This window comes from Schistocerca serialis, chromosome 8 (genome assembly GCF_023864345.2).
Source record: "Schistocerca serialis cubense isolate TAMUIC-IGC-003099 chromosome 8, iqSchSeri2.2, whole genome shotgun sequence".
Taxonomy (NCBI): domain Eukaryota; kingdom Metazoa; phylum Arthropoda; class Insecta; order Orthoptera; family Acrididae; genus Schistocerca; species Schistocerca serialis.
The window spans coordinates 31,769,793-31,793,730 of record NC_064645.1 but is presented as its reverse complement, the minus strand read 5'-3'; the positions used below and the strand labels follow the sequence as shown (position 1 = coordinate 31,793,730).

Here is a 23,938-nt window from a genome sequence, read left to right as displayed (position 1 = left end):
GGTGAAGAAGACACCTGAGAGGAAACCAAACACCGTATGCCCCACGGGATGACCGAGACAGTCACCTGGAGAAGGACCTGGCAGCCCTGGTCATTGAAGACACCTGCAGGAGCCTACCACAAAACAAAAATTAATGGAGGCAGTTTGTGGACGTGGTATGTGGTCTGCAGGGCTGTGCTCACTGGATATGTATATATGTAGTTCAGTGGTGGAGGGTGACAGCATACCGTGCACCCATACATGTAGCTGCTTGCACATCGCCAATCCAATAAGAACAAGTACTCTGCAGGCAGTTCTGTGATCTATTGCACTGATAAGGATGGCAGTGGCAGCAGCAGTAGTGGTGGCAATGCTAACAGTGATGCGAATGTCCGTATCCGTAGCAAAAGGCAACATTGGTATGCGAGTACTATGTTCCCCAGACATGCTGCACATTTACTGGCCCCTACGCATCTGGCTGTGGCACTGTCTCTGCTATACAGAGATTTCCCTACCCTCGCATGTCGAGGGGGCAAATTCGACCATCTCTTCTCCTCTCCTCTCTCAACCTACTACATTTGATGCAGCTGCCCTAGATATCGGGAACTGCAGTGATGATTTGGAGCTTGGGAAAGAGTAGTACCTGCTCTAGAGGGAGGCCCTATGGTAAGGAAATTTAAATTCATTGTGTGGACCTCATAAATACTGGCAAACTGGAAGAGGCGCATGGGGCACAGAGCAGAAGAGGCTTCACCTTGAGCAGGTACTCGTCCTGTGCCTCGCGGTCCAGCAGCCCTGCCACTGTGACGTTGCCGGTCACCGGGTCGATGGCAAACCGCTCGCCCGGGTTGTCAGCAAAGCTGTAGGAAGCGTTAGCGTTTTCACCCACGTCCCGGTCGGAAGAGGTGACGCGAATGACGAAGGATCCCAGTTCGGCGTTCTCGGTGACGTTGACGCTGAAGAGGCGCGTGAAGCGAGGCGGGTTGTCATTCTCGTCACGCACGGCGACCAGCACCGTGGCAGTGCCCGACAGTACAGGTGACCCACCGTCCACTGCCTCCACGAGCAGCCGGTGTGATCCTGCCTGCTCCCGGTCCAGCCGTGCCCGCGTCCACACCTCTCCGGTCACTGCGTCCACCGAGAAGAGTGCCGACGACTCCGTCGGCCGCAGCCGATACGACACCTGAGGAATGTCAGTGAATGCATTTTCTTACTTTTATGTGTCGTCGGTCGCTCTCTCACCTGTGAGTGGCAAGGGGAAGAACGTATCAGTTACCGTACACTTTCTTACAAGAAATATGCAACAATGGCAGCACAGCATTTCTTTGAAAAGTGGTACCTTGACAATCTTTGTGCTTTGCTGTTACTGCTTCCATATAGCAATGGTATATATTTAACAAAATGGCACATAAATGTCGGCCTCTGCCTCTGCAGCTTGCAAACCTGTGAAGAGTTTTAAATCATTGAACTTCTTCACGATGCTAGACGGAGAGTTTCCATTGTAGCTGATTGACCACATGAAGAACTAGTTCTTCATCCAAAAGTTCTTTTAATAACGAAAAATCATACATAATAAGATAATTACACACAATAAAATAATAAGATACATCCTTCCTAAAATTATTTAATTGCAATACATTAATCACATTCCATAGATATTTTTTATATTTTAGTACGTAGAAACACATCCTTTTTGTGACTGCAGATCAAACTCTTTTATTACTGCACCCACAGAGACCATATGGCAAAAGATCACTCCTCTAGTGGTCCAAAATGATGTTCAACATGTCAGTCAACATTGTCATCAAGATGACAGTCATCTGCAATTATTTCAGAATTGTACCATTGCTGTATGACAGCAGTAACGGCAAAATGCAAATGTTGGTGAGTTGCACTTCATCACTCATTTCTCACAGCATATTAATGAAACCAAGGAACACTGTAGTTGATAAAGATGAAAAAAGTTTTCAATTTATACAATCTACCAAAGCCTGCTATGCTGTATATGATACACTTGAAAAAGGCAGGTTTATAAAAACCTAAACTATATTGTAAAACTGGATAAACACTTCTCAAAATAACTGATGCTTGTACAACTTATAACTTATTGAAAAAAGTAAGTTTCATTTCCACCAGTCGGCTGTACACAGGCCTCTATCTGAAATGTCTGACCTGCAGTTTGAGGAGAATCCCGACCCCTTGAATGCCGCTTTCACAGAAATTACAAACATGTTAGTCAGTCATAAACTGTCACATGAATGTGTTCACAGTTATCAAGTTACAGTGTAAGCTAGGACGCCACCACACACTGTACTCAACGAAGACTTCACAAGGTAGTGCAAGGAGCTGCTTCAGACCTAGGGCAAATATCCTGTTTGACGGTACTCAAAATATGTTGACGGAATTATAAGTACTCCAGTGATAAAGAATGGTAGTAGGAAGCCTGTGTACAGTATGGCCCATGAGACTGAGTATAATATCTACAAACTTGTGAAAAATGAAAGTCTATTAATTTCAAAAGTTTTTATGTTTTCATTGGCAGCTGATGCTACATGTGTCTGTATGGATAGCTGCAAATGCATTACAATTGAGGACCAGGGGTTCAAAATGGAAGCTGGACCATTCAACAAGTCTAATATCGAAATAATCCAAACAAATGACAAACTTCCAACAGTGAGAGAGCATGGCTTCCAGTTTTAAAAGATAAGATTAATCTTTTGGCCAGCTACTGCTTCCTATAAAAGATTGTTCCAGATTTAGGTTATAGATGGAGAAAAAAAACATATGAATGGAAATTATTAATGAAAAAGAAGTGATCTGGGAAAAGAAGTATTTAAGAGTCACTCAGAAATACTTGAATAATGAGAGATCTACTATGTAGTACTAAAGACATGTGCATTTGTACATATCACGGTTGGAATAATTATACAAACAAAGCTTCACATACACAGCTTTCCAGGAAAAACCTGCTTATTGGTTATAATAATGTGTTTATGCCAAACCCAGTGCCTATTTTTAAATTTGGAACAACATGTTGTATCATAATGATATTACTTTCTACAAACTTTCAGAAAATACTCTTGATGAAAATAATTCAGTGCAGGGAGCACATCTCTCACTCTGCAGTGTTCTTCACACCTTTGCAAAAATTCTGAAGAGATTAAAACCGTGCAACAAATTCCTCAGCCAGAAACTTCACCTTTCATGCAATATGCTCTCACCAGTGTAATCCCAAAAACACCTTCCAAATACAACATTTGTGATTAATAATGCTTCCTGCAAAAACATTAATGTGAATCCACTGACAATATTTTTGTCTATGAAAAAGGGCAATGTCTGTGTTAGTGTTAAAAGTTAAAAAAAAAAAACGTTTTTACAAATGTCGAACACATTCTGTTATACATGTATTTGTTTTCAGACCAGGCGACGGAAGCCTCCAGCATAGTAAGTTACCCAGGGATGAGACCAATGGTTCCCAACACTGAATGTGATCCACCTCTGAATGCCTGCTAACAACATACTGCATTCTCACTGTGAATGACTACTGAATGGACAGTGGAACAATTATCCCCCTCCCCCCAACAAACGAGCAATTTTTACTAGAGTTTCACACGCTGCATGACTTCAACATATGACTTCTCCCCAGCCCTGTAAACATAAATTGCAAGTTGTCATTATAACCCATCAAACGGATTGAGCGTGTTGCAGTGGATCAGGTACACAGACACTACAGACAACAGTCAACCCTGGGCCACTTACAAAAGGAACAGCAGCAGTGACGAGGGTGAAATGACACTTCATTCACCTGTCACAAGCAATTCCAAGTGGAGGTGAAGACTATACCAGGAAGTCACAACCCACTGCAACTTGGCATTCTGGACTCTACAACGTACTCTTCAACAGAGCTTCCATTTTCGAACGGCTCTTGCTGGCCCATCCCAATATATTTACATCAAATTCTGCCAGGAAAAAGTGCACTCCTCTCTCCCCACCGATTATTTCTATCCGTGACACACAACTTTTTAAGCCTCTGAGGGCTTGTCCAGGCACCAATTCTATCACTGTCAGACAAAGTGAGAATTTGGCGCCCCCACTCCTGTGCATATTTCACCACTGACCAGTTTCCTCTTCACTGAGTGCTTTCCAGCTCACCTCTCCATTGACACCGGTGTCAGCATCGTCGGCGTGCACACGACAAACCAGCACAGGTGGCGGCCGCTCCTCAGGCACTTCGGCGTTGTAGACGGCACGCTCCAGCATGGGTGCATTGTCGTTGGCATCCCGCACCGTCACATCCAGCCGCACCACCGACCGCAGCGGTGGAGAGTCGTTATCACGTGCCTCCAGCCACACCGAAAAGCTGGCTGCCGTCTCGTAGTCCAGTCCGCCACCCGCCACCACCACCTACCCACAGACCAAACTTACAACCGGTCACTGACACGTGAGAGGGCTCACTCACAGAGCAGAAAAGTGAGTATTCAGATGAGTACAGTAGTATTTTTATATTAACAGCAGACATTGTCTTCTAAGTCATGCAACTCTCGTACGACATAAGATTTTCCTGTAAATGTGCAGAAGATTTACACTACATCACTAGTACAGACAGCTCCCCCTCAAAAACACAGTGCATTTTTATAAGTATGTAACAGACATCTCAATGTTTTGTGCTGGATAACGTAATGAACTTTACTTAAAGCTTTGCAGAGATAAATACAAACAGATTCTATTTCTCTGAGACATGTGTCACATATCACATGTCGTTATTCAATTTTATACACGAGTTATAAATGCCAAAGGAATGAACAGCCATCACAAAATTTTTTAAGAAAAATTATAACAGTCTTCCCTTGCAAGTGACTTGACCTACTTAGAGATTTCATCAACATGTATACAAAAGAGAAAATGTACATCATCATCATCATTTAAGACTGATTATGCCTTTCAGTGTTCAGTCTGGAGCATAGTCCCCCTTATAAAATTCCTCCATGATCCCCTATTCAGTGCTAACATTGATGCCTCTTCTGATGTTAAGCCTATCACTTCAAAATCATTCATAACCGAATCCAGGTATCTTCTCCTTGGTCTACCCCGACTCCTCCTACCCCCTACTGCTGAACCCATGAGTCTCTTGGGTAACATTGCTTCTCCCATGCGTATAACATGACCCCACCATCAAAGCCTGTTCACCCTGACTGCTACATCTATAGAGTTCATTCCCAGTTTTTCTTTGATTTCCTCATTGTGGACACCCTCCTGCCATTGTTCCCATCTACTAGTACCTGCAATCATCCTAGCTACTTTCATATCCGTAACCTCAACCTTATTGATAAGGTAACCTGAATCCACCCAGCTTTCGCTCCCATACAACTAAGTTGGTCGAAAGATTGAACAGTGCACAGATAACTTAGTCTTGGTACTGACTTCCTTCTTGCAGAAGAGAGTAGATCGTAGCTGAGCGCTCACTGCATTAGCTTTGCTACACCTCACTTCCAGTTCTTTCACTATGTTGCCATCCTGTGAGAATATGCATCCTAAGTACTTGAAACCGTCCACCTGTTCCAACTTTGTTCCTCCTATTTGGCACTCAATCCGTTTATATCTCTTTCCCACTGCCATTACTTTCGTTTTGGAGATGTTAATCTTCATACCATAAACAACATGTTCACATAGAGAAAAAGAAATCATGACACACACCATGGACATTTTCTCAGAATTAGCTATTCTTTATCTAGATAAGCATTCTATCAAAAATAAAGTACACCAGCTTGAAACTGAATTACACTCCTTGAGCAGCATAGGACACTGGTGTGTGCCTGTCTGTGACTCAACATCTCCACTATACAGTGAGTAGCAATCTATCTTTTTCGTAATATTGTCATTATTCCATCCTGGATTATCCATTGTTAGACAATGAGATGAAGCATGTAGTACTAGCGTCACATGATTGCACAAGTTGTTACCACAGAATTATCATAAAGGGTGGGAGAAAAGGTATTTACATCAAGATGAGGAACCCATTTTTAAACCTAAAGGAGATGTGAATCACATTTAATGTAGAAAGATACTTTGAATTGGCAACCACTGAACTAGCAAAGCTAGACATCCATAAGGTAATCATTCCATGTGCATACTGGTCCCCTAATGATAATGTGGACATTTTCTTCAACAAATTAACTTGAGTTAATTGAGTTAAAACTGAAATAGTTACATTTTCTTCAACAAAGTAACTTAAGCCCAAGAAAAGAGTCTCAGCCCCCAAACTAACACAATAATATGCAGAGACATGAATATTACCAAAGATGTTATGGGTTGACCTACTTAGATTTTCTTATTTTTAAAAATTGCCTGAAAAATAAATAACGTGTTCCTACTCAAAAGTACTAAGAAAGGCCATTAAAAAATTAGAGAACGAGCAGATAATCTCAGGAATCAGTACTTCCGACAACAGACTTAAGGCAATTTGGAATAAATTGAAGAGAGAGATTCACAGTTAACAAATGCATTTAATAATAATTTCTTAAATATAGTATAAAACGTACGGACAAACAGTTCCACAGCAAAATCACAGCAGTATGTTGAGGATGTAACTTTCATACAATTCAGTCATATGAATGTAACACAAATTTCTTCTTCTGAAATTAAGAAAATTATACATTCTACCCAAAACAAAAACTCATCTGGTTTGGATGGGGTTTCCAATAGGGAACCAAAAATTTGTTCCCATGTAATAAGGCCCATCTTATCAGGAATAATATGAAGTTTGAATGAAAAGTAATGCCTCCACCTTTGTTAATTGAGTTTGGATGGGAATATTTTCATATATCAAATGCAGAAATAATCCTTAGAATGTAATCTTTAATTACCAATATTCACTTTTCCACATAATCACCAGCCAATTGGATACATTTTTGCCAACGACGAACAAGTTTTCTGAAACCGTCACGGAAGAAGTCGACACTGTTTCCGCAACCACAGTCTCACAGTTCTCTCAAAGTCTTCATCAGAAGTATAATGATGTCCCTGCAGATCGTCTTTCATTATGGAGAAAGGTGTCACCTTCATTCTTGTAACGTGAGAGGAATTTCTGACAAATTTCAAGTATGTGCACTTTCATTTCAGGAGTCAGCATCTGCGGTACCCATCGAGCACAGATCTTCTGATAGCCAAGCAAAGCAATAATATGGCCCACACATTCTTGTGAAATATCGATTGTGCTTGCAATTTCTCTCTGTGTGATTCACCTTCTGCTGTCAAAAATTCAATGACTGCACGTTGCTTAAATCGCCCTGACCGACCGTCTGCGCAGGGTTCCATACTTTACACTGTAACAATGCAACCATGCAATGCTAAGGCTTCCCACCAATTGGAGCTGTAGAGAAGACGCTACGGAACAAGCTAGTACCTGGCACATACCAATGCTGCCACCTGTTGAAGAGTTCCAATGGTGGAGGCATTACTTTTCAGTCAACCCTTGTATGTAATGCATCATTAACTCAAGGCATTTTTCCAGAGTGACTGAAATATGCTGTTGTTAAACCTCTCTTTAAGAAAGTTGATAAGAGAGATGCCTGTTTCACTGCTGACTTCATTCTCCAAAATTTTTGAGATGGTAATGTATTCCACAATACTATCTTTAGCAAATCACAGTTTGTGTTACAGAAGGGTTGCTCTACTGAGAATGCCATTTACATCTTCACTCGCCAGATTTTACAAGCATTAAACAATAAAATAGCACTGACTGGTATTTTTTGCGATCTCTCTAAGGCATCTGATGGTGTGCGTCACAGTAATCTCCTAGATAAATTAACATTTTCGGGATTGATAGTATAGCTAACAATGGATAATGTCACACCTAACCAAGATAATGCAGAAAGTTTTACTTAGTAATTCAGGCAATATAGTCCAGGGACATAATTCTGTCTGGGGATAAATCACATATGGGATTCCTCAATGTTCAATCTTAGGTCCACTATGTTCCTCAATATTTTCCAGTACAACAAGCAGACTTAGTTCTTTTTGCAGATGACACTTGTATTGTAATCAATCCAAGCATACATACAGAAACAGAAGAAATGGTAAACAAAGTTCTTAAAAGTATCATTGAGTGGTTTTCTGCGAATGGTATCACCCTCAATTTTAAAGAGAGCCAACATTTTCAGTTCTGTATATCTAGAGGTACTACACTAATGATAAGTGTAACACATGGCGAGGAAATAACAGATAAGTTGGAACCTTCAAAATTCTTAGGGGTTCACATCGATGAGAATCTAAATTGGAAAAAACACATTTTAGAACTTCTAAAACAACTTAGTTCAGGAACATTTTCACTTAGAAACACTGCAAATCTTGGGGAGAGAAAAATCAAAGTTGACATACTTCACAAATTTCATTCAATGTCATATGGGATAATGTTCTGGGGTAACTCATTTTTAACTAAGTAAGTCTACATTGCGCAAAAATCTGTTGTGAGAATAACATGCGGTGCTCACCCACAATCATCTTGTAGACATCTGTTCAAGGAGTTGGGCAGTCTGACTACAGCTTCACAGCATATTTATAACCTCATGAAGTTTGTTGTAAATAATTCACTACAGTTCAAGAGGAAAAATGATGTGCATAATCACAATATCGGAAGGAAAAATGACATTCATTACTCTATATAAGATTGTCCTTAGCACAAAATGTGGTGCACAATGCTGTAACAAAAGTTTTTGATCCTTTACCCAGTGATATAAAATGTCTGACAAATGGCAAAGCAAAATTCAATAACAAACTGAGAAAGTGCCTTCTTGATAACTCTTTCTATTCCGTAGAAGAATTTCTGTTACTGTAAAGTGTAAAAGGTGGTGGGTAGTAATTAGTACCTCACATTTGTGTATTTTATTTAAAGAAATGTTCAGAATGTAACCATATGTGCAAATTAATTAGTTATGTGAATGTACAATGACTTATTTCACATCATTATGATCCATCAGACAAAATGATACACTGACAACGTTACAAACTAACTAACTACCTACGAACTTGAATTCCATTTTGTTTCACAGATAGTCTTTCCTTTCCAGCATCGAACAGCTCACATTATGATCACAGTAAAAATCATGTGCACACTGAACAGTTTTTCCACAACATGTCTTATCTGGCCTTGAATTTGGTGTCACTAATATACCATGTTCTACTATCAAATTTTTGCTCTTCCTGATATCTGAAGAGGAAAATTCATTTTGCATTTAGTAACACATACATTCTGTATTGTAAAACTTATCTTTCAGTTGGGCTGTTATTTCTGTTTCTCCATTTTTTTCACACTCTTCTTTTACGAGTTGTGCCATATAAACACACTCAAATACTGAGGCAACCTCTTTCAATTTTTGCTTTGGGTACTTTTTCTCACACTGAAGTCTCTTTTTCCTTACAGGAGATTCACGTAAAAACTGAGGGCTACCATATAAAGACGTCAGTGACGGATACGATGCTATTTCATCTTCACTTAACATATTCTCAGGAAGTACCTAGTGCAGCTGAGACAACACTTGCAGGAGTTGATGGCTTTTTGTGGTACTTGCTTTATACATTTGCAGCCAATTTTTCCATTTCGCAATATGTTAGGACACTTATTTACCATCCACAACAACCATTTCTCAAATTCTTCTGTACTCTCACACGTCTCTTCTTTAAGTGGATTTCAATAGAACAATTTTTACTTGAAATACATTTTTTACAAACTACTTCTATACATTTACAATCTAGCCTACTTCTATGTACTACTTCACAACACTTGCACCCTGCAGTTTAAGTAAACAAGCCACACCAATGGAACAACCTAATTATGACTGGCTGAAATAAAAGCATCTGGTTGGTTGTTCAAATCAAGAAATTTTCACCAATTTGTCTGAATAATAGTGACTGTTATTGTCTGCTGTTCTCCAAAAAATATGCATTCACAGCTGCTACCAGCATTTTGTTAGTGTAATGCCACAGACACAATACTTTCTTTTTTGGTTTTGTTGATGGCACCTTTGATGTGCCATCTGGATCTCTCCCATAATTATGGTAGTAGACTGGGCAATAAAATATTTCATAAAAATTGAAGGTGGAGTGTTTTGAGATAATCAAGGTCAATTAACTTAAACGAGAAAATTCTCAGAAACCCGCCATGTTACATATCAATGTATTAGTTTTTCAATGGTATAAATGTCATCACTGTATCAGAATTACAACCAGAACTGTAGTCATTTATGTTGAGACGGACACATGTAAATTTGTCACAATATCCAAACTTTGCAGGCCTGTAAATTTCTTTGAAATTGCCATATACCACTGGAAGTTGGTGGTTTTCCATTTCTTAACTCGTTCATTGAATGCATCAAGTTTGAAAGAAATGTGGGTGGGTCGGATTAAATGTTCAATTGACATGGAATTACTCCAGCATTAGTTTTCCTCTCATTTGAGTGACACAGCATTGCTCATTCATCAGTACAATCGTGACGATAATATTTTCTTTGAAGTACCGGTATGTGGCAATAGCATGATATACTTCAAAGCACAGGGATTAATATATTCTGCTCACAGATGTCGAACATTACAGGGATTGTGTCTATATACTTCGTGCATATACACGGATCAGACCATGTTTATACACATAACTATTCTACCAAAATTTTTCATGGACATTATAAACGCAATTTCCAGAGATCTATCTGAAACTCAACTATTAAAAAAAGCTTCTGAATTAGTGTCTGAACAATGTGAGTTGGATCATAATTCTGGTCCTCGGATCCACGAAGATTAAGTGCAAAACTGTGTATCGGAAATAATCTCTCTTAACACAAAACATCATTATTGCTAGTAGTACTGCCCGCATAATCTCAAGGAACTGCCATTATTCTGTTACTTGTGTACCTGCTCGGAGGTTCTTCTTTTTGCAAACTCGATTACTTATTCAAATCTTGCTCATGCTACACGAAAATTTCAGTTCACAAATCAACAATGGAATTACGTACAATCGCGAATGACACTGTGATCAATAGCCATACGTTGCATGTTAGCCAACTGTGAAATTACAGAACACAGAATATTGCGAGTGCTACAGATGAAAGCGTGAGTAAATGTATGTCAGCACCTCTTTAAAACATAAATTAAAAATGATTAGAATCAAGCTAAATACAAAATACATAAGTCAGTTTAAAAAGGAAAGTCTGAGCTATTTTTATAGTATCAGTGGACTCCTGGAAGACACTCGGCGAGCTGGCCGATGGGAACCAGCTGAAACGACGTTCGTCAAAGCTAACTCAATGAGCTCTGACAGGTTTTTCTCGCTGCCAACCTAGCCTGATTTCGTGAGCAGACATCGCTAGTTTAGCTTATGGACCCGTTTTTGTACACGCGAAACACAAGACAACAACACCAGCGTACAATACATAATACGCTAGTCTACGGTCACTAGCGGGCTGAAACAAATGAATGGAGTCTGAAGTATTACACCGTGTTGTGGCTTGTCGATTCAGCTACGGTATTTCCCTCAACCGTTGCGCCGAATTTCTTCTCGAAGTTGGAGATTAGTAAAAAAAAAACCCAAAGGCGAAATATGCGTCATTTTGGTCCCGTTTGCTGTATAAAATTGGCTCGAAATCGAATCGGGCTCCACTCACCTCCCCGGAGGAGGCGTCGACGCGCAGCGCGCCACCGAAGTTGCCGCCGGCGACGGCGTAGGAGATGGCGGCGGCGGGCCCCGCCTTGGGGGAGGAGGCGGCGAGGCGCGCCACTGGCTGCCCGGCGGGCGCGTCCTCGGCCAGCGCGACGCGCGCCTGCGCTGGCGCCAGCGACAGCGCCGGGAAGAGGGCGCTGGGGCGCGTGCGCACCACCAGCTCGGCCGTGGCGCTGCGCGGCTCGCGGCCGCCGTCCGTCGCCGTGATCGTGGCGCGCACCTCGCCGGAGGCGGGCAGGGCGCCCGCCGCGCGCACCACGCCCGTCGCCGCCTCCACCGCCAGCAGCGCCGCCTCCGCACCTGCCCCAGCTCCCGCCCCCGCCGCAGACACCGACAACGAGAAGCGCACCTGTCCGTTGGCGCCCGCGTCCGCGTCTTCCGCCTCGGCGCCGAACACGAAATCCCCTGCCGTCGGAAACGAAAGAGGTGTATGTTTTTCAATCTGGTTCGACTATCAGCTGCAGAGAATAAAACAACACAAGTGATGCTAAAACTAACATCGACAGGTATCTGCCAGTTAAGGCATGCAACCCTAATATTAAACGAAACATACTGACACGCCACTCACAAGGGAAGGTCACGATATGTTGTCGCACAAATTACATCGATAGATAGCGGTCTTAATAGAGCAATAGAATATATGAACACTAAAAAAATTGTAGCTGCTATGGACTATTAGAACAGGAAATATGATTCGTCAAAGCTACGATGAGAATACTGTAACTATGCATGATTTATTACACAAAAGGATTTTTTGAGACAAATACTCAATAATGTGGCAGGAAGCACTCTATAACAGAGTTTACCTTCTTGACTACACTATCGGAGGCAAAAAATGTGCAAGTGAGCAATAACTGCATGGGCAATGCGTGCACAGCTTTCGCAGTGTGCACATTTGATGAAAGCAGCTTGGCCACAGTTCTCGTGGAAACACTTTTCCGTTAACCGTTCTTCGAAGCAGCACTCCAAGGGCGTTTGAAATACTCCAGGAAAGTCTGCGGTGCAGCCGCATTGAAAAAATGCAAATTTGATTAAGTTGGAGGATCGTGCGGCCGAAGACTGGAAATACACAAACGACTGAAGGCGTAAGAAGTGGTCTCTATGGCATATGTTAATGTAATTGTCAGAAGATACCATAATTGCATCCGAGATAAATTTTATAAAATTTTTGTGTGGACGGAAGAAGAAAACATCGGTAGATTGCACGATGCCTGTGCACTTTCGCTGGAATCAGCTTCTTGATGAATTAAACGCATTCAGGAACTGCAGAGTTCTATAGTTTGTCATCTCTTGTGGCCTTCCAGGAGTCAAAGGAAAGAAGGGAAGGGTTTCAGTTTTTTCATGTATATCTGGCCACATCACTTATTCGAGGAAGACTTTTAAATCCCTCTTCTTTATATTAGCAGATTTGCTAGCAAATGCCTTGATATTCGGTAAATTTATATTCATATTTGCAGGAAAATGGCCAGTGGGCTCCGATACGTATGGGGTAGCATCTCAATGCAAGACATTACCATATAAGAGTAGTTACCGCTATGGATCCAGCCCCACAAAAGACATGTTTGCTTCCTTTCACTGCGAGATTACGTCCAGATCGTAACTCTTTATCAAATCTTGACTGGTCAGTATGAATTACTTGATCTGGTTACAGAAGTTTTTCCTCGATGAGAGATCTTATTTCTCTCACGAACTGATAAGCTTTTTGTCGAATATCGACATCCCATTCTACCAACCGCGCTTGCTACTTTATGGGTTATTTTGCAGCAGACAATCTTCCTCTTACATTTAAATTTTGTGGATCATGTATTAATGCATTTTCCTGTCTCTTTTCTACAGTATGATCACGTAATTCAGATTTTTGTTTTGGTTTGATGAATTACAGTGTTTTAGCCTGTTTTCAGATAGTGCAACACAGTTTTGCATTTTATTTTCCTTTTCTGTGACAACACTGTTGTAATTTTCAGGCACGGTGTCAGGTCAGTTGCTAATCCAGGACGACACAGGCGGTGAGGATCAACATTTCCATCTCCTTGATTTAGCAGTTTTTCCATATCTTGTATGCATCAGCCTGATAGCCTTGTGATAACTTGGTTTTCTTGGAGACGATGGCTGATAAGATGAACCGCTGCTTCCGTGGAAATCCGCCACTGGTGACTTTGCTTCATCCTTCACTGCCATGGCACTATCATTTTCTTCATCTGATGCCTCTTCCTCTGATGCCTCTTCATCCGTTACAAGTGCAGTAAGAACTGCTATTAAACACCCTCTTCTGTCAACTGTTGCGTTTTTTGTTCGTAAATAACACACTCTTCTCATGTAGATACATCTTCTGCAATACCAAAGTAATCCACCAACAGTTTCACAGTTGCTGCCTGTCTCATTGTCCAAGGTGAAACACATGCTATCTCTGTAAACACACTTCCACAGCACAAAGATAACCAGATATACTCTAACAGCAAGCAAAAACCCTTGTGACGTATTGTGGCCAGTGCGCTGCTTGCAGAGAGGTACGTAAATGGAGAGAGAGGTTCAGCAGGGACAGACAACCTAATCCTCCCTCTTCTGTCAATACCGTTGCAGCATAGCTTCCATTTCCGCGTTAACGCAGTTTACTCTATAATGTTGTGTTTCTGAAGAATTTAATCGTTTTCTGTATTCCGTACAGTGTTAACTCACTAATCGAAAAGTCGCAGATTAAAAGCACGCCGCTGCAGGGCCGGTGCAACGTTGTAAAACAGTAGACCCCAGCTCGCTCGTGAGTTTACAGACGAAGCGTCGGCGCGAGCGCGGAAGAGTTCGTCGCCTCACTGGACAAGGTATAAGTCGCCTCAAGCACTCGTGTCGGGTCAACCTCACTCGGGGAGCTGCAGACTATCACAACAACACGAAAACGCTACACTGTTTTGCCGCTGCAGAACGGATCGCCGTAGCTGCGAAGGCAGTACAGCGACTCACGCAGTGGATCCGACACAACTCTCGACGCTACTCAATCCCACGCAAGCCTCTTCATCTCTGGACAACTCAACGTACTTCCATTTGAAGCTGCTCACTGTATTCGAGGCTCGATGTCGCTCTATAGTTTTGGTCCCTCTCGCTTCCCTCACTTACCAAATTGACAATCCTCGGCAACTCAGGATCTGTTCTGTGAATCGATTCCTTGTTTTACTCAGGCTGTACCACAAATATCTTTTTTCGCCAGATCGATTGAGTACTTTCTCATTACTTTTTCAATCTCCCTATGAACTGTTTACCGTCCACATTCCACTTCTTTACAAGGCCACACTCCAGACAGATGTTTTCAGAAACGATTGTCTATCATGTAAATTTACAGTGAAGCGACAAAAGTCGTGTAATACGTCCACATATCGTGTCGGAACTCATTTTGCCCGGCGTAGTGCAGATCCGCGGAGGGGCACGGCCTCGGCAACTCGTTGGAAGTCCCCTGCAGAAATGTTGAGCCGTGCTGTCCGTACAGCCGCCCAGAACTGCGAAAGTATTGCTGATGCAGGATTCTGTGCACGAACTGACTTCCGATTATGACCCATAAATGTTCGATGGGATTCATGTCGGGCGATCTGTATGGCCAAATCATTCGCTCGAATAATCCACAATATTCTTCAAATCAATTACGAACAATTGCGCCCCGGGGACATGGCGTTTAGTCATCCACAGATATACCATAGTTGTTTGGCTGCAAATCCCCTCCCAGTAGCCGAACATAATCATTTCCAGTCAATGATCGTTTCATTTGGAGCAGAGGACCAGTCCATTCCATGTAAACACAGCCCACACCGTTATGGAGCCACCATCAGCTTGCACAATGACTTGTTGACTACTTGGCTTCGTAGGGTGTGCACCACACTCAAACCCTACCGCCAGCTCTCACGAGCTGAAATCGGGACTCATCTGCCCAGCCGGCCGCGGTGGTCTCGCGGTTCTAGGCGCTCAGTCCGGAACCGCGTGACTGCTCCGGTCGCAGGTTCGAATCCTGCTTCGGGCACGGATGTGTGTGATGTCCCTAGGTTAGTTAGGTTTAAGTAGTTCTAAGTTCTAGGGGACTGATGACCACAGATGTTAAGTCCCATAGTGCTCAGAGCCATTTGAACTTCATCTCGCCAGGCCACGGGTTTCCAGTCGTCTAGGGTCCAACAGACAAGGTCACGGGCCCTGGGCGCCGCAGGCGATGTAGTGCTTTTAGCAGAGGCACGAGTGGCAGTCGCCTGCTGCCGCCAGATTTCGCCGCATTGTCGCAACGGATACGTTCGTCGTGCGTCCTACGTTGATTTCTGCGGTTACTTCACCCAGTGTTGCCTGCATGTTGGCGCTGACAAACTCTAGGCAAACGGCGCTGCTGTCGGTCGTCAGGTGAAAGCCGTCGGCAACTGCGTTGACCACGGTGAAAGGTGATCAATACCTCGAGTTTGGTATGCTCGGCACGCTCGTGCCTAGTCTGCTCACAGTTTTTAATCTACTTGTTACTCCATCACTAAAACATGTTATCGCGTCCATCACACCAGTCTGAAAACACGTCAAATGAATGCGCAACTGCGAATAAGGACTGCCATCAGCTGTAGAATGGAATGACGACAGTGAAAGTTTGTGCCGGACCGTACTCGAATCCGGATTTACTACTTATCGCCAGCAGTCGCCTCACCATTTGGCTATCCGCGCACGACTCACTGCCCAACCCAAACTTCCACACGTCGTCAACAATGCGTCTACGACCTGTACTCGTACATCCGTTATGTGTATTCCCGTACAGGTCGGACGTACTTGAAAGTCGCTTGCCCGGTAACATGGGCACTGCAATATCGTATTTATCTGCTGATACAGGCCAGACGTACTTGAAAGTCGCATGTTGTACGGAAATATACATGATGGATATACGAGTTCAGGTCGTAGATGCATGGTTGACGACGTATGGAAGTCTGGGTCGGGCAGTGAGCCGTGCACGGACAACCATATGGTAATACGACCACTCGCGATAAGCGGCAAATCGAGATTGAGTCCCGGCCCGGCGCAGATTTTCACTGTCGTCATTCCATTCTACGGCTGATGGCAGTCCTTATTCGCAATTGCGAATTCATTTGGTGCGTTTCGTAACGGATGTGGTCGCCGTAGTGCCTTGCACAGTATCAGAATAACACAGACGCTGACTGCAGTATCGTACCAATCTCAAAAGATGACATGGCAACAAAAACATGCAGCGCAAAACATAATTAAACGCAAGTAATCTAGGGTATCGACAGAAATATCGATTGCAATAAATCCCTGCTCTTATTACAGTCGACATTTTCGTCAAGGTTATCACACAGACGAGCTGCTATGGAAATAGCGGCGCCAAAATTAAGTAACGAGAAATTGTAGCACCAAAATTAAGTAACGAGAAATTGTAGGCAAGGTTTTTTTTGTCTGACAGCACTGTGACAGCTAGGCATTCGAGCGCCGCATCTGCTTTACAAAGGCATTTAAACGCGAAAATGATGATGTACTATATATTAAGTTCATATTTTTAGAGTCACGAAGAATCACAGAATTGCCCTCATCACGGCCAGATCCCTCAACATCGTACCCCTCAGCAACTGCGGATGATCAGGATATAAAATACACTGAAGAGCTAAAGAAAGTGGTACACCTGCCCAATATGGTGTGGGGCCCCCACGAGCAGACAGAAGTGCCGCAACACGACGTGGCATGGTCTCGACTGTTGTCTGAAGTAGCGCCGGAGGGAATTGACACAATGAATCCTGCAGGGCTGTCCATAATAGCGTAAGAGTACGAGGGAGTGGAAATCTCTTCTGAACAGCACGTTGCAAGGCATCCCATATATGTTCAAAATGTTCATGTCTGGGGAGTTTGGAGGTCAGCGGAAGTGTTTAAGCTCAGAAGATTTCTGTAGAAATACTATTTGACGAAAAAGCTGAACAAACATCAGTCAGACCTTGAAAGGATTTCAAGGAGGTGCAAAGTGCTACGGCGTCAAGTCCAGCGCCGGCGCGCCAGTCGGGAACGATAGAACAGAGACGGCTGTGAACATGACGTGAGCCAGTTGTACGCTGACCGGCCCCTCTCCAGGACGACAACGCGACAGCAGCGACGTCTGTGCGAATAGAACATAAGCGCCGCGCCCGGCTACTCCCGGTCCAGTTCTGCAGAAGCGTCACGACTAGCGAGCTGAATAGAAGAGTCAACTATATTACTTTACTTGTATTAGGGATTGCATATACTGAAGATATTTCTTATTTCCCTGTCGCCCTTTGCTCGCGACACTTCTGTGTTATTGTCAAAGTTAAATATTGTAATTGTTAATTTCGTAATGAAACTCATTAAAACGATTTGCTTGAATTTTGTCTAGCGATCCGAGAAGGCAGGCTTCCTAGATTCCACATATTTGACGTCAAGGCAGGATTCAACACAAAGAGTGGCAAATTGTTTTAAACGTTCAGATATGTAAGATTAAGCGTTGCACAGAACGCGTAGTACGTTATGACTACAAAATGAACGTGACAACTGAAACCAGTCGACTCGTACAAATAGTTGACATTAGCAAAGGGACATGAGTGGCAGATGGTACGGGCTCATTGGCAGGTGAAACAGGTGGCAGAGCTGGACTCACTCGCAGGATACTGGAGAAACACAGCAGTGTACAAAGGAGCCTGCTTACAGACTACTTGTGTGACCCGTTCTCGAATACTGCTCAGTTGTGGGAGGCCCATACCACACAGGAGTGACGCGGTACGCTGAACGTGTAGAGAGGAGGGAAGCGAGAACGCTCACAGGGTTGCCTGACCCTTGGGAGAGTGTTGCAGACATGCTGAAGAGACAGGGCTGACAGACACTCGGAGACAGGCGTACCAGGTGTACAAGTATGAAACCGGAATTTCCCTATAGATGGTGATAGCCGTCAGTGTAGAGCCCGCGAGACCGCAACTGCAGCGCCATCTGTCTCCTGTAACGGCTGACGACGAATGTCAACGCGCAGTGACCCAAGTTCCGCACATCGGTGGAACCGTAAACGTGTCGATGTTGGTGCCTACTAACTACGATTTGCAGACAGCACTAGTTTTCTGTTATCATTTGAAGAAAAGTGGCGCAGACTCACATCGAATGCTTTGCGAAGCTTTTGATGAACGTGCTCTCGGGAAAACACAGCGTTCCGAGTGGTTCAAAAAATTCAAAACTGGTGATTTTGACGTGAGAAACGACGAGCACCGGAAACCATCGATAAAATTCGAAGATATCGATTTTTCAGATCTTAGTGGATGAAGCTGATATTGAAACTCAACAGGAACTCGTGGTGCAACTGAATGTGACGCAGAAAGCCGTTTCTCTTCGGTTAAAAGCTACGGGAAAGGCGCGGAAAGTAGAAAAATGGATTCTGCACGAAATGAATGAAAGAAAGTCGTTTCTCCATCGAATAGTGACAGTTGATGAGAAATGGATGTATTTTACGAATCCTAAGCGTTGTAAATCGTGGGTGGATCCAAGCAAACCATCGATATGCACTGCAAGACCGAATCGCTTTGGAAAGAAGACGTGCTCTGTGTTTAATGTGATCAGAAGGGTGTCATGCATTATGAACAGCTAAAATCTGATGAAACCGTTAACACTGGTCGCTGCCAACAGCAAATGATCATTTTTAATCGAGCATTATGTGAAAAACGACCGGAATATGGAAAAAGGCAACACAAAGTCGTATTGCTCCACGATGACGCCACATCACACACAGAAAAATGGGTCAGGGAAACGATCGAAGCGTTCTGTTGGGAAATAGCAGGGCATGCTGTTTATTCTCCAGACTCGGTTGCATTCGATTATCATCTATTTGCGTAACTGGGACACGCTCTCGCTGATCAACGCTTCAATTCGTAGGAAAATGTACGAAAATCGGTCGCTGACTGCTTCGATTCAGAAGAAGAACAATTTTTATTTGGCGTGGCATTGATGGCCTGAAATGTATAAGTAGCAATGGAGGTTATTTTGAATAAAATATTATTTATCAGTTTCAACAGACGTGTAGTTATTGCAACCGAATTCCGGTTTCGTACTTGTACAGCTGGTAAAGTATCCCGAGAAAGGCCGACGGTTCTAGGAATACACGACCGGCCCCTAGGGTATCGCTCGCTCCCGTAGGGATCGCGGGGACGAGGTCAGATCGGTTACAGCAGACGCAGAGACACTCAAACGCCGCCCTCCACACGTGAAAGGACCGGCAATAAACCGTAATTGACTGGTACAGGGGGGCGTACTCCCTGCCACACACGTCGCACAGGTTTCCATAGCGTTTTCAAGTCGACGCGGACGCAGACACCAGTTTGCCGGGACTCGGACAGAAGCAGCAGCAGCAGCTGGCGCCAGCCCGCACCTGCCCCTGTGGAGTCGGGCACGTAGACGGTGTAGCGCGGCGCCGAGAAGCGCGGCGCGTTGTCGTTGGCGTCGGCGACGACGACGCTGACGTTGACGGCGGCGGCGCGCGGCTCGGTGGCGCTGCCGTCCTGCGCCACGAGCGTCAGCTGGTACGACGCCGCCTCCTCGCGGTCCAGCGGCTCCGCCGTCGTCAGCTCGCCCGTGCTGCGGCAAACAGCGTCACCAAAACACTGCACCACCAGTCGCACCTCGGTACATTTACTATTGCAAACAGGACGTGCGAAAATATCCGTGAGAGATGACGAGTCGGAGATAGGCACAACAAAAAGACTATTCCAAATAAAGCTTTCGGCCCGCTTAAGCCGTTGGCACACAGAACGTGCATGCGAACGTCCAACGTTGAGCGCGCCGAGTTTCTGACGTCAGAGCGTGGAATAGCAAAAATGGTTCAAATGGCTCTGAGCACTATAGCACTTAACATCTGCGGTCATCAGTCCCCTAGAACTTAGAACTACTTAAACCTAACTAACCTAATGACATCACACACACACATCCGTTCCCGAAGCAGGATTCGAATCTGCGACCGTAGCAGCAGCGCGGTTCCGGACTGAAGCGTCTAGAACCGCTCGGCCAGAGCGGTCGGCTGGAGTACCACGTCGGGGAGTCTTTCTGAACGTGCAGAGCAATATCTAGCATGTCAGATGTTCTGAACTTTGACCAATGCGATGGCAGAACGCCACTGCGTCACATGCACGGCATATCTCTTCGGTGCAGAGCCGTGAGGCGCTATATTGGCTTTCAGTTGAAGTTCGTATGTATATACGCCGTTTCTGAGCACCGCAATCCGAGGAGCTATCGAAAACTGCCGTTAATTCTGTGATTCGTTGTAATGAAATGACGAGAAATGTATCTGGCCGAAGTGACCGAGCGGTTCTAGGCGCTTCAGTCCGGAACCACGCTGCTGCTACGGTCGCAGGTTCGAATCCTGCCTCGGGCATGGACGTGTGTGATGTCCTTAGGTTAGTTAGGTTTAAGTAGTTCTAAGTCCTAGGGGACTGATGACCACAGCTGCTAAGTCCCGTAGTGCTCAGAGCCATTTGAACCACTTTTTGACCTTCAATTTTGTTGTAGTCGTGTTAATCAGTAAGACTTCATAATGGCAGATTCCAGCAGAAGAAGCAATTCCCGTTACTACTTACACGGCCAGCTGCGAGTTAACAGGTTCAGAGACGTATTTTTTATGCTGAGCTGGGCGAGTGAGCGCGTCCAGGCCTACGTTCGAGACGTACGCGCCGTCGCCTGTCTTCCTCGTAGGCCTCGCCCCCCCCCCCCCCCCTACCGTCATTGTCAACTGTGTTGTATAACGTTCCTCTTTCTCTTCCCCTTCCAGGCCTTCTCTAATGACTATTACTCATAGAGCCCATAGTTGAATTATTAGCCTGTGTGTGCGTGTGTGTATGTGTGTCTACTGCTGACAAAGGCCTTAATGGCCGAAAGCTATGATTGTGTGAATCTTTTTATTGTGCCTATCGTGGCTCAGCATCTCCGCTGTATGGTAAGTAGCAACTTCCCTTCTCTCGTATTGTAGCCTGTAAATTAATTACATTTAGTGTTGCAGTTCTCAACATCGAATGTAAACTGTCTTTTTTTTCCTCCGCGCTACAATAACTTTTAAATTATACTAAATCTAAAGAATGACATGTATATTGTGTAGCAGAAAGCGAAAAAGCGCTGAAGGACATGAAGAATCGCAAGGCAAGTGGAATCGATAAATTGCCAGTAGAAGTGTTGGGAACAGGAGAAAGTAGGAAGAAAACTGCTGAGCTCTGTAACGGTAGGACTATCAGTGTAATACATCATGTAGCTAAAGTATTGTTGAGGGCGCTCAATAAAAGGCTATATGGCGATTTGGACAGATGAATTGCAGAAGAACAGGTCGGGTTTAGAAGAGGGAAAGAAACACGAAATGCTATCGTTTTGTTAAGAATCTTAGAGAGGGACAGAAATGTATGCTGTTTTTATTTATTCAGAAAAAAACTTTCGACAGAGTTGGATGGAACGAGGTGATGGATATTTTGAACGGCAATGGAGTGGTCTGACAGGAGAGACGAATGGTGCAGAATCTGTATTTACTACAGAAAGTAAGAATAAGAATTGGAAATGAAATAGCGGAAGAAAGCAACATTGGAAGGGGCTTTGGAAAAGGTTGTTGCCTCACCTGTAGCTCTTCGAGTTGTGCTCGGAAGAGGCTCAGATGGAGAAAGACGAGTATGTACGGGGAAGAATTTGCTGATGACATGTTATTAGTGTCTGAAAATAACGAACTGCAAATAAAACGCTAAAACAACTGAATGAAGCTCGTGTGAAATGTGGAGTGAGAATCAATACAGCGAAACCAAAGAGCGCGGTGACCGGAAGAGCAAGACGGCTCGGAAATACTAAGATGGGGCAAGTTATTTTCAGTCAAGTAACAACATTTTAATACCCATCAGGTATGATCATTGATGACGCGAGATGTCATGAGGAGATGAAAATTGGCGCTGTTGTAGCGAAGGAGTCATTGAATAGAAACAGCAGATGATTATTGTGTGGTTAACTAGATATAGGTCCGAGGAAAAGGCTTGCCAAGTGTTTTTTTTTCTGGATTGTGGCACTCTATGGGGTAGAGACACGGACACTGAGGTGAGAGGATGAAAATTGACTAAAAGCGCTTGTTTTGTGTATATGGAGAAGAATAGAGGTGATAGAGTTGGAAGGAAACGGTCGGTGAGAGGAGAAGGCTGGTGCAGGCTACAAGAGGACGGAAGATGGGACATTTCTGTAGGTGGGAGAGCTCGCCAACAGACGCTTTGGAAGGACTGTTCATCGTAAGAATAAACCTGGCGCCAGCAGTACGCCTTGTATTCTTCCGCGTTTGCTTGAATCTCTTTGGATTTCGTCTCACGTGCGGCGGAGGCCAAGCTGTGACCAGTACAGTCGAGTACGATGGTAGGTGTACGTTTAACGCTGTGTTACACGCACGTGGACTGGGCGATAACGCGGGACAACAGCTTTATCGGCGAATTAACGCTAGGCGGCACTGGCCAGCCAACGGTCCAACTACCCTGCGACGGAGTGAGCAGTTGCAGTTCAGACATAAAAAGCGATGAACAGAGAAACAACGCAGCTCCGAACGTCATTTAATTTTTAAAAACAATGAAATAATATTTGGCAAAACTCCAACATTGCCACGTGCTTCTTAGGTGACTAACGGAAAGTACAAAATGCTCTCGTTCTCGCCTGACATAGTATTCTCATTACAAACAAGAGTGATGAAAATTCCTATCTTAAACACAGGGCTTTTTTTCCGAGCGAGCTGTGTGTGATGCAAAAGCGTACTGCAGCGATCTCAGCGTACGGTTGAATACTGAAGCCAATGGATGTATTAATTACAGTCAATCGTCAGGTAATCTCTTAGCTCCTTTCTTATCCGAATCTGAGAAATACGTTTCACTTCCGGAACTGCCGTCTGCTACGTTGATAACAAACGAGTCGATCAACAACAGAATCCACGGAGACACACAGACGCGGTATGTCCTTGTCTCCTCTTATGACGTTCTGTTCTATACGCCACCAGTGTTCGGCAGCGACTTGTGAAAAAGCTGCGTGCGTTAGATGCAGTAACGTCTGGCAGCTTAACACCCTTGTTATTTATCCGGCAGTATCCCTTAAATTGCCTCGAGATCAGATCTGTTGGGTTCATACTGTAATGGCACAGTGGCAAATGTAAAAATGCAGCATTTCTTTGGTGTGCACAATGCTGTGAAAATGGTTGTTTTCCACGTTTCTGCGAGACTATCCACATCTGCGCTACGAAGCAATGGACATAGTCCAACTAAAAGAGTA

General features: G+C 44.0%; 1 protein-coding gene across 1 annotated transcript in view; it reads right to left on the bottom strand.

Moving 5' to 3' along the window:
* LOC126416156 (cadherin-related tumor suppressor-like) overlaps positions 1-23,938 on the bottom strand; it is a 292,823-nt gene that overhangs the window by 157,266 nt on the left and 111,619 nt on the right. The window contains exons 4-7 of the mRNA XM_050083710.1: positions 20,052-20,257; positions 11,631-12,091; positions 4,132-4,383; positions 734-1,162 (exon numbers count right to left, since the gene is read on the bottom strand). Of these exons, the coding sequence (XP_049939667.1) occupies positions 734-1,162; positions 4,132-4,383; positions 11,631-12,091; positions 20,052-20,257 (1,348 nt within the window). The remainder of the gene's footprint in view (positions 1-733; positions 1,163-4,131; positions 4,384-11,630; positions 12,092-20,051; positions 20,258-23,938) is intronic.